Consider the following 12,291-nt stretch of genomic DNA (forward strand, 5'->3'; position numbering starts at 1 on the left):
CAGCCCTTTCCAATGGGGAACTGAAGCTGTTGTATCCATCTATGCTTTCGCCAAAGCCACCAGACTCCATTGAAAAAAACTGTAATTTAACCTTGCAGAACACGGGGGTTGCTGGTCTACCGCTGCCTCGATCGGTTAGATTGTTTGTGTTATTGTGTGGCTTTGGTGAATCCAAACTAACCAAAGTCACACAATATCACAAACAAACTAATCGATCGAGGCAGCGGTAGATCAGCAACTCCTGTGTTCTGTGAGGTAAAATTACAGCTTTTTCAATGGAGTCTGGTTGTTTTGGTGAGAACATAGATAACTGATTCAGTTCCCCATCGGAAACATAGACTGTATAGCTGTCTGACGGCAAGGTAAACCGGCGAAAATATTCTAAATATAGCGTACACTTAAACTGATAGTGATTTTTTTTATGTGGCTAAAATATGTTTTGCTGCCAGCCCCATCCACAGCAGTATATTACTTTGCTTCCGTGCAGTGACTCCACTGTCTGCTTCTCCAAACTGGGGGCGCCGACCGTCATCTACTGTAGGTAATACACTGACTATGGATAAGTACCTCATGCATCCCCACTTCAAAACACCCGAACTATTCCTTTAATATTGAATGTGGTTTAACTTTAAAGCATGACAAAAGATAAACAAGTTCTTAACTCTTCAGTCTTTGACCACTCGGTGAGGTGGTACCTTTTTCCAGACAGTCAAAGAGGGTTGTTGTGTTTCCCAGCCTTCATTGGCAAGCATCGCCTGTAACAGATATCAATCTGCTCTTAATCAGACTTCCAAACCATCTTTAAATCACAGACGTAGTGCGACCTCTCGTTGCCAGAATTCCTCATCTTCTAATGTGTTACTCTTCTGTCAGACGCTCATTTTCAGGTGCGTTTGCAGGTTCTTGTAAGTAGGCAGTTACGTCACGCTGCTGTGAGTGATGATGTCTCAAGCAGACACAAATGGGTTTTCAGTCTCTGTCCTCTGAGCAGAGTGAGACACCAGCCTAGTTCTCCTCCCTCTCCCTCCCATGTCCTCCTTCTCCTCTCCCGCCTGTCTTTCCTCACCCTCCCTTTCTCTCACATACACTACAGCGGAGCTTTACCTCTAACACAGTAATTTGTCACAAGTGTTTGATGAGCCATTGTGGAAGGAAATGGGATGATCACGTGATCAGGCTCAATTGCGAAGCATTTGGCAAACGCTATCCGACAGCTTCACCTTGATATTGTTGCCGTTGGTGGTTTTCTGTCAGTATCTATCGGAAGATGTTTTCCTCGCCTCTCTGTTACTCTGTCACACATTGTGTGGTTTCCTTTGTTTTCTTCCCAGCAGACTTCTATCCCTTTACTTGTATTATTTGTCTCCTTCACTTTTTCCCTTACCTTCTTTTTTTTCCCCACCACCCACCTGGCTCCCCTCCCCCCACCGCTGTCATTGGCAGGAAGTCATACCTTCCCTCTGCTGCTGAAAAATGGAAATTGAAGACAAATTGTCCCTAATAATGTGCCCATTAGGCTTGATGTCCATTTGAGTGGGACAAAGAGAGTGAGGGGAAATGGCGTATGTGCATGTGCGCATTCTCAACCTGACAGCCAAGTTTAAACCGTGGTACACTTCACTTTTACAGCTACAGTATTCTCACTTCTACATGTAACGATTTCTCTGGTGATCATTCCCGTTCTCCTGTTTGTCTGAAGAGGCCTTTTTGAAAATGATTCTTGTTGAGGAATGCAGTCAGCTGCATCCATTTAAGTGTTTGTTTCTCCAGAGCAAGCACGCGCCAAGCCCGCCACCGCCCTTTATCTAGCCTCTGCCAAGTGCAATCTGTTAAAGCCACGGTGAGAGGGCTGAGGGGGAGAATTAAATGACTATAACGCACCAGGAATGTGGGCCATTCATCCTCAATAGACAGCAGTATGTTATTTCTCCCTGACAATTTGCAGATGCTTTTTTAGAAGTGACTGCAGCCCTTCTACCGGGGGAGCAGAATAAAGCAGGCAGACGGATTAGTCTCCTCTAAGGTTGTTTGAACGTTGCTACTTTCAGGAGTCGGGATGCTGAGTGGGAGAGATATGCATGAAGGCTCCTGTGCCTGGGAGATTCTGTCCCTGTCACTCGGCCACAGCCGGGCTTTACACGGGATGAGGAGCCTCTGGTGGTCCTAGACGGCCTCATTAACCCTCTTTTCATTTTCATCCTTTCTTTTCCTCCCCCCCTCGTATATTTTCTCCCCGCTTTCTTCTCCGCCTTTTCCTTCTGTCTTCCCACTACCTCCTCTCTCCTCATATCCTCACCCCCTTTAAACCTTTGAACAAGAGAAGCTGAACTGATTTCCTGCCAAGCTGCTGCTAGTGGCTATTGTGTGCCACCGAGTGAAAGGCTTCCCGGGCTATTGAGTGTGCCACTACAGCAGCATTATTCAGTTTTACTCTCCTACGCTGCACAACAAATGCCTGCCATATTGGAGCACTTGTTTATGTGTAATTCACGGTTAAGTTTAACCCCATGTGCCTCAATTTTTGGTATTAAATACAATCCATTGATTAGTCTGAAATTGTGAACCTACGGTATATTTTGCAGCTCCAATGTTTCATTTAGCAAAAAGCCACAAGAGAGGACACTAAAAGCTAAGAGACGTTCACCCCGCAGTGCCTAAAACCCTCTAAGCTGCTCTGAAAGCATCGCATTAAGTGGCTCATTGATTTTATTAAATGGTGTTGAAAAAGAATTTCTTCTGAATGGCTAATTTTGAAAAAACTAATACAAAATGAAATATTATTTTTCCACCAAGCAATTCTCAAACAATGGAGAAACAACTCTGGTAGCAGGTGTGGAGTGGGACTAATGTTCAGCCCGGGAATTAAACAATGTAGAGTGGAACCACCGAGGCAGTCGGGAGGAGGAGGAGGGGTGCTATTGGTAGGGGCCAACCTGTTGCATATAAAGTAGGCAAGATTGGTTAATATAGCAACAGACAATTGGAAATCATCCCAAAAAGCATTTTGAAAAATAAAATGTATCATGGCCTCCACAGCTTTGTTTACTCCAAGGCCGTCTGACGGCTGAACAGACAGTAATGGAATACAAATCGGATAAAAACCTTTATTTTAAAGGTTAACATAATCTTGACAGTCAAGTTTATATTTTGTCAAAGCTGCTTAGCATTGAATAGCTTGCATTTGCACACTGGTGACCTGCACAAAATATATCCGTTATAGAGCATTTAGACATGTTTTATGGAAATCCTATCCAGTACACCCACCGTTCAGACTTCACACGTAAATAGTTTTAACAGATGCGGGTTAGCCTGTATATTCTCCACAGAATGATGTGTATTATTTTTATTTAATTGTGATTATTAATGCATTAATTTGTACATCACTTTAATATTGCAGCTTAAAAATGTGGGGAAACTTTTATTTATTTATTTATTTATGTTTTATACATTACTTCATATACTGCTGGGTAGCTTTTGAATTTCCCCTGGGAATAAATAATTATATAATAATATAATAATTGTAGGGCTGTCAGAGTTAACGCAATATTAACGCGCGAGTGAAGATACTGACATCATAAGAAACTAGAAAACCCAAGAAATCCATGGGTACCAACCATGTCATGTGTAGTTTCAGACTTCCGCTACATTATGGTTAGGAAAAACTGTCATGGCCATTTTCAAAGGGGTCCCTTGACCTCTGACCTCCAGATATGTGAATGAAAATGGGTTCTATGGGTACCCACGAGTCTCCCCTTTACAGACATGCCCACTTTATGATAATCACATGCAGTTTGGGGCAAGTCATAGTCCAGTCAGCACACTGGCACACTGTTGTTGCCTGTTGGGCTGCAGTTTGCCATGTTATGATTTCAGCATATTGTTTTTATGCTAAATGTAGTACCTGTGAGGGTTTCTGGACAATATTTATCATTATTTTGTGTTGTTAATTGATTTCCAATAATAAATATATACATACATTTGCATAAAGCAAGCATATTTGCCCACTCCCATGTTGATAAGATCTCCTTTTAAGGTACATTTAGAACAGATAAAAAGATTTGCGATTAATTGCGATAAAATATTTTAATCGATTGACAGCCCTAAATAATTTATTTTTTGATTACATTTTGTAGCATTAATCTGTCTTGCCAAAAAAAACAATGGAATATAAAGGAGAGTGTACCCACTTCCTCCTCTGTCACCTACTACCCATCTACCTAGTAGTACACCCACCTCATCAACGACCACTACACCACTGCCTGTCAATCAACTAGTCTTAACCCGTACATAATCTGGACTGCAACCATCTTATTAATAAACACTAACCAGTCATCTAATTAATTCATTATCTTATGCATTTATCATGCAGCTAGAGGTTAGCAGAGCTCGGCCTCTTCACTGCTTGGTGCTTCAGAGGTCAGCCTCCGTCTGGCCCGCTGTCTACATCTAAAATCTTCACTCGCCGCGCCCCCAGAGAACCTCTGCTCCCGAAGGAGGCAAACACTCTTATTTATTAATTTCCTTCATCTGAGACTGTGACAAGAATCCCTCATTTAGCTGGTTCTGCATGACAGAGTTGGTGTTTTAGCAGCAGTGTGCGCCTGAGATCATGCAGTTGGAGAGGACCCAAGTGACGTTTGGAGGCTCGTGAAATGTGCAATGAGCAGTTAGTTGCCAGCTGTGTGCTGGTCCGCTGGGCTTCACAGTGTAGTGGGCTCCACTGATGTGAGCTTTAACACAAACACAGAAACATACGCATGCAGATTAAAGAAAAGCAAATCAGAGACCTCTTTATATCCACAGTGTCTTCTTGTAACCTTCAATTTTTCTTCAGCTTTAAATAAGAGCGTAGTCTGCAACACGTTCATGACATCTTCAGAAAGTAACAGTGAAAGCATGACCGTTATTATTCCTCTTGTCACAATAACACATTCACCCCAAGTTTAATTTAATCAGGGGAATGATTAGCCAAATCATGCCGTAATTATGGTCCATTTTCAAGCATTAGACCATTTATTATTTTGATTTTGCAATTTCACAGCCCATCGTCAATCTCATGCACTGAAATAGTCGAGTTAATGTGATGCTTTTCAGCCTGTCTGAAAAGACAGAACCATTAAATTCAGTTTTGTGCTATTGTACTATTTAGTTTTATTGTGAATCTCTACTGGGGACTATGACAGCTCTTTTAAACCGTCAGCATTGAGCTTCACTGGGAGGGTGTAGCATGACGGAGGATTTTAATACTCCTTGACTATTGGGATATGGCAGAACTAACATGAATGATGATTTCAGCCCTTTAAGGTGTGACATAATAACATCCGAAACTCCAGAAATGTTAGGAATTACCACATCTGAGGATGTCCTCCCTTCAAAAAAGAGCACAGATGTGTGCTGTGTTCGCGTTGTGATTTTGAGGTTGGTTGGGTAAGGGAATGACGGAGATGGGGTGAGTTTCATGGCCGTGGGTCTTCTTTATATGGACGGACTCAGAGCTACATATATGGTTGTTTTTGTTTCACATCTGGTCTGAATCTGAGTCAGACAGGACTTGCCGCTTCATGCTGCCCCCGCAGCCCGTTGCTATAGTGACTTTTGTGTAAAGGCATTTTAATTAGGGCAGTTACCTCTCGGACCTGTGTGTTTCATTTTCCTCAGGTTAGCTTGTTGCTGATGACAGAAGCTGACTCCCGTACCACACATTTCCTAATATCTGCTCTGGCCGTGCTCTAATTGGTTCTCATTCTTCTTGGTCCTTGTTGGCCTCCATCAGTGGCTGATCTTACCAATTTAGCGCAGTGCTGTATATTTACCATTTGCTTCCGCCTACTCTTCTTCCACAAGAAAAAGATCACTGGCTGACAACACCAATGCAAAACAAAGTAGTTGCAGTTCTTTATCTTACATATTCTCAATTTGTATATAACAAGACTGTTTAATCAGACTCACAGAGGCCACTTTGTTTTGTTCATCTCTCCACAATGTTTCTTTGTAGTACAAATACAGACTGCATACTTACTAGTTATTTCCCCTCAGGCAGGTACTGAACATACATGGATGTTGGCTGTGGTCTTTGTGTTGTTATGACCTGTGTTGCACTTAAACACAACAACACAGTCATCTGACTTTGTCAGTGCTGGTTCCTTGAAGTTGACCTTGTGTGTCGGAGCCTTCTAGTTTTATGGAGAAATGAGCTTTAAATATGTGAATTCTCTCTTTGGGGTGACAAATTCAAAAAGGGATACCAACGTTTGTTATTCCACCCTCCTGGAGTTTAATTTTTCCAACAGGTGTGATACTAATTAGCTGAGGTATGTGTTGTGGGTAGTGTATATGTCAACTTTATGTAATGTGGATTAACAATGATAGACAGACACAGGGAGAGCTAATAGAGCTCTTGTTGCTGTGATTTGTTTTGTGTCTTAGGGCGCTTTCACAGGCCAACATTTAGTCCTTTTAATCGTACTCTGGTGCAGTTTGTTTGAGCGGTTGTCCGATGATTGCTTACAGAATATGCTAAATAAAGTCCACAAAAATAGTGACATTTAAAGAGTCATTTGAGATAAACTGGAGGAGAAGGGATTTGTGCGCACAGTAGATCAGTGTCAAGTCAAAGTGAAAAAAAACGTCAACAGCAATATATCAAAGTGTGTGATTCCATGCATAGAAGTGTCAGCTATCTAGATGAAAAAGATCAATTCGCTCCTTCATACACGCCCCTCAGCAAATATCTTTTTTTATTTGGTCCGCTTTAATTTGTGGATTGTGAAACCGAACCAGACTAAATGGAAAACAAACTAAAAGTATCAATTTCACTCTGATTCGGACCAGCCAAACGGACTACGGCTTGTGAAAGCACCCTTAAAGGACTGATGTATTGTTATTTACTATAATGAATACATTAGACAATCATATCCTCAAGCTTATTAGTTTTTTTTATCTTTGAATACTGCCCATTTCCATTCATTTCATCCCGTATAGAAATGAACTTCCTAACCTGAACCTTGCTTGAGAGAGGTCACAGCGAGCGTCACGTCTGCTTTTATTTATGTCAGTGTTGCATTATTGTTATATGGTAATGCAGAGCAGTGAACCACATTACCATGCAACAATGACATTAACTTTGACAACAATTAAAGGAGACATGTCGTTTACGGTGATTGATTACCTAAATCAAGCGAGTATCGAGCCTCTAAAAGTGATTTTCATATCACAACAGAATAAATGGAAACCAATGGTTGCCTAGAGAGCTTCTTTTTCTATTCGTTAACCCTCTTATTTTGCTCTTCGATTTAACACATTTAACTACAAAGAAATCACAATAAATAAGCTGAAAGTCATTCAGCATCTTCTTCAATAGCACTTTGTCAGCACACATGGGAGTTGAATGACCAGCGGCCGAAACCTTTTGACACTTTACTTATCAAAGTGTCTGAGTAATCACTAGACCATTCTGCTGCTAACCACTTATCCGCTAACCACTCTCCTTCATCTCCAGGAATACGGAGCTCGTACGCCAGTCAACACAGCCAGCTGGGCCAGGATTTAAGGTCAGCCATGTCCCCGGAACGCCACATTGCACCAATCTACGAGGATCGGACGTTCCAGGGCCCGTTGTACCGCAGCCCCACCCAAACCCAGCAGGGCACCCTCTACAGGAGCACCTCAGGTTGGTCTCACATTATTTAGATGGTAAAACCCAGGTGGCAAGTTAAAAAAGGACGAAGATGCACCAAGGACATGACATAAGATACACCCATCCTTGTGTATTTACTTAATTGCCTTTCATCTATTGAGTGTCACCTTGTAATGCTGTAACACTGCAGATAAGACAATAAGGGAAAGGGCCAAGTGAAGCGCCAAAGCGAGTTTATACATGTTAAGGACGGAAAAGGTGATGAAAGCTGCCAGCCTCCACTTCGAAAATGACGGTCAAACTAGCCCCCACGTTGTTTTGCGGTACGTGTATCTACTAGGTATTACGGTAAGAGCGCGTAAGAACTGACTGCAAAATAAAAGTGACAAATGAAACAAAATGAATAAAAATCAAATAATAACTAAAATGAATGATACTTTTAAAAAACACCACCTGCAAACTGTATTTCAGAGAAAAACAGAATTTCAGTACAGTACAGTACACCACCTCAGAGTGTTTAGATTAGTTTGCTAGAAAGGTCGTGCTGGTATGCTCAAAAGCATCAAAGGGTTAAATCAAAGTTATTTTAGAGAAAATATGAAAATATTTATATATATCTCATATACCGCAATATAGCCTAAAAATATTGAGATATTATTTATTATATATATATATATATATATTTTTTTTTTTGTCTTGCTATATTCATGTGATTTTCCCTGCTGGATTGTTGGCACAACAAAGCATCAACAGAAGTGACGCTACAACAATTCTTGCAGCTCAACCCCTGGGTTACGGACCGGTACCTGTCCGAGGAAACAATATGATCCGACAAAAATAACACTGAATATTTACTTTGAATCTTTTATAGGCTATTTGTGCGGCCATTTTCTTCAACTTTGCACAGTCTGTCAGATTTTGATCTACAGTCATTAGCTACTTGATCAGCATGCACTTTGTTCCTATTACTGTTGCACCTAGCTAGCTATAATTAGTAAAAAACTCAAGTATTGAAGGGGAATTTGAGAACTTATCATATAATATTCCTGCCCTGTAGGTCGGTCTGCAACAATGTTGTCAATATAATAATGGCCCGCAGTGCAGAAAAAGTTGGAAACCCCTGCTATAGCTGACAAACAATACACAGTGTTTTAGTTTTGAGTGTGTGTAACAGATCAGACTATCAAATTATCTCCAAACCTAATTATTTTCCTTCATTTTCTCGCCTCTTTGCTCGTGTTGTCTCTGTATCGTCATGCAGGTCAAGATAAGAACAACATTTTCATTTCAAGCAGAACCATTTTTTCATTAAGAGCACCTTCTTGTCGTTATCTAGTCCAGATGGTCCCTTTGTCTTCAAATCTCACAAAAAGTCTTTTCTGGCCCCCTTGACTCTGCTGCATCGTCTTCCTTGGGGAGCACCATTTCTCTGTCCGTCTGCCCTTCAGCTCTACCGCTACCTGTGTTATGTCTTTCTTCCTCGCTTTTTCCTCTTGCTTTCTATTTTTCTTTCACTCTGCCTCCCTTTCGTTCCTCCCTCCACTGTCAGCAGAAAAGGGTGAGACATGAGTTAATAGGCAGGTACTGATATGTCATCCTGCCACAAAGGAGTCCATTACCCGCGTGTCACACTGAGAATGAGAAGAAGGATGGAGGGGCTGGGGGACAGCTTGGTTACCCACAGCCTGCTCTCTTCCAGCTCTCCTGATGTTGGCATTCTCGTCTCATCACCCCTCCTGCCTCAGATACACATGCTTAGTTTGCACCGACACACTCATCCAGCCTTCTCCTTGGCACACGGGAGATCTGCTTAGACCGATAAGTTCACTAATAAATGCTATTGATGCTGCAAAGAAGCCCCCAGGCGAGCCACTATAATGTGTTTATGCCAGCGATATTGAGAAAGGCAAGTGGGGCGGAGCTGGAAGGGCTGTTCAATATGGAGTCTTTGTAAGAGCTACCTCATTAGAAAAATCCAATTTGATCCCAGAGTTTTCTTTCTTATGTTGTGAAATGAAATTTCAACGGGCCATTTCTCCCCTCTCCATGCATTCTTTGGCTTTTTCTGGAAACTTATACTGTACTTTTCTGATTATTTTTTTTTAATGTTAAATAGAAATATTGATCCTAAGCTGAAAAGATGAGGAATCCAAATAGCTGTGGTTAAATTGCAACGCTACTCTATGGTGTTTATAATTTGTCCTCCAGTGTCTTCGGCTCTATTTTGGGAGATAACCATATTGCGGGGAAGTGCTGCTGCCCAACATAGAAGTGCACTGATGTGAGAAATTGTGTTTTTGGAGCAGCCCCATGAGTTGAAACGTCTTGGTTTCTGATAGGAGGGAGTGTGAGCAGCACGCACATGCCCAGTCCTGCTGGCACTCTGATAGTTATCTGACCAGCGCAGCAGTCACGCTGCCAATCGTCACGTGGCTCCGGTGAGAAGGAGGGCTAAACCCAATCCGCTTGTTTATGCAGTTCTGTGTTTGTGACCCACTGTGTCACAAAAAAAAACTAGGTCATAATATGACTCGTAGCGAATGAAAAGAGGACTGAAGCGAGATGCCATCAGGACCTTTTGCTGGGAGGACGACTTCTCTGCATGTTTGGGATGCTTTACTAGTGCATCTCTGACTGTTTTTGGAGCTGGTCATGGTTTACCGTTGCCTCTCTGCTGTGTTTGGCAAAGTTAGCCTAAGAGCACAGTGGCACAAAGGAGCGAGAAGGCGGTGAGGAAAGGATTTGTGGATCATCGAGCAGGTTGAGTCCTCTTTGAAAACCAGCAGGATCCCCTTTTGGTTAAACACAATCTTGTAAAAAAGCAAAACAACATGCAAACAGCCCCTTGAAGAAGAAGACTTCTGCTTTGTGGAGCCGTGGGAGCTGCGTTTTATCCTCGTCATTAATTGGTTCCAGATTGTGGAAGTTGCTGAGTCTGACGGAACGGACGCATGTTTGTATTTTCAGCTCGGTTTTTAAAGTGGCATGCTACCGGTGTGTAAAGCTCAGAGTTTAGCTGAAAAGGTTTGAACCCTGTTAATCTCCACTAACACCTCGCATGTGTGTTTTTGCTGTTTAAACTTTCTGTCTGAAGCTTTTATTTGTTGGCCCTCAGGTGTGGGGAGTCTCCAGCGGACGCCCAGCCAGCGCGGTACTATGATCTACCAAAGAAACAACTATGCTCTTAACACAGCAGCCACCTACGCTGATCCGTACCGCTCGGCACAGTACCGGCCCTCCGATCCCAACTACGCCCGCCAGCCTGTCGTCATGGATGACGGTGCTACCCGCTCCCCCTCTATAGACAGCATTCAGAAGGATCCCAGGTAAGCACTGCTCACATTTTAGTGAACTACTAGATGTAGTCAGTGGTTAGTAGCCAGCGTAGTGTGGCAGGAAACAGTCATCCGAAGGGACTACTTATGCTTACAAGGCATCCCTGTTCTGCTAGGTCAACACCGGTGTCCTCTTACTATTCAAACAGCGAGCCCCCTGGGTAGTTATATGCAGCTCTAGCTTTTAAGCTGGCTCTACTACGCCTGGCCCCTCAACAATAGGCTCTCACATGTGCTAAAGTGCTGTGTCTGCTCTTGTCGTACGGACGTGTGAGCACAGAGAGTGGATTGACCTCTGCAGTAAACCCCCTGACCTCACACGTTGGGAGCTTTGTTTACACCCGTGTATTTTGCTGTAGTGTAACTACTTTAGGCAGAGAATGCACCAACATGACCCAGGTCCGTTCAGGAATGCATCGGAGTAGAAATTCCTCCTAGAATATTTAACAGGATCTCTGTCCAGGGAAATCCACAAGTGTGTTTTTCGGCTTTGTGCTGTGATAGAATCAAGACTAAAGGAGTTTGACCAGCCTGGTTTCTTAACCTTTTCCACTCCACCCGTCTTTACCATAGACCCATTTTTGTCTTTTTTTAATAGGGTGACATTGGGGGGGAGATAGCAGGTCAACAGTATATGTCACATAGAAGTGGTGTACATCATGTGAAAGCTGAGAAACGGTCAGCTCAGCACTGTGTTGCTGTAGTCATATATCAGAAATAAAAATTAATTAATTAATTAATTAATTAATTAATTAATTAATTAAATAAAATAAATTGTGAAAGTGTATAAGAGCTTAGGGCATTATGATAGATGCTATATTATGTCTCATAAAGTTGTTATAGCAATTTTTGGGTTGATATCATTTGTTACATAGATTTGGTGCTAAATTTACCACTGGAGAATTGTTAAAAATTATCAATAATCGCTCCAAAATGCCACATTAAGACACCAAGACCTTGAGGAACACCATAGAAAAAAAAGCCATGCTGTGATTTGGTATCAAAAACTTTTGACATTTGGAGATTTCTGCAAGAATTGCATTTTTCATTGATTGGACGGCGAGCACTTATGTTCTGGAAACTGCTCAGAAACCCCCTTATTGTCAATCTACCTAGGAAAGCCACACATCCTCTGAATGCCCTAGGTCTCTAGTTTGTGGTTGTAAAGTTTCATGAGGCTGTGATTATTCCAGAGGTCACAACAGGTCATTTTATACAGTGAGGTCAAGTTTCAAAAAATGGTCTCACTGTATGAAATGTCTACTATGGGGACTAACATCATCACACATTAATACAATCGGGCTCATTGAATCACATAGA

At 42.1% G+C, this 12,291-nt stretch overlaps 1 protein-coding gene across 11 annotated transcripts in view; it reads left to right on the top strand.

Annotated features, from left to right (window-relative positions):
* The window catches only part of LOC119499992 (plakophilin-4-like), a 99,200-nt gene that overhangs the window by 61,316 nt on the left and 25,593 nt on the right, over positions 1-12,291 (top strand). For all 11 annotated transcript variants that reach the window (XM_037789321.1, XM_037789322.1, XM_037789326.1 and 8 more), the window contains 2 exons: positions 7,499-7,669; positions 10,752-10,962. In XM_037789321.1, coding sequence (XP_037645249.1) covers positions 7,499-7,669; positions 10,752-10,962 — 382 coding nt within the window. The remainder of the gene's footprint in view (positions 1-7,498; positions 7,670-10,751; positions 10,963-12,291) is intronic.

The sequence above is a fragment of the Sebastes umbrosus genome, chromosome 13 (assembly GCF_015220745.1).
Source record: "Sebastes umbrosus isolate fSebUmb1 chromosome 13, fSebUmb1.pri, whole genome shotgun sequence".
Taxonomy (NCBI): domain Eukaryota; kingdom Metazoa; phylum Chordata; class Actinopteri; order Perciformes; family Sebastidae; genus Sebastes; species Sebastes umbrosus.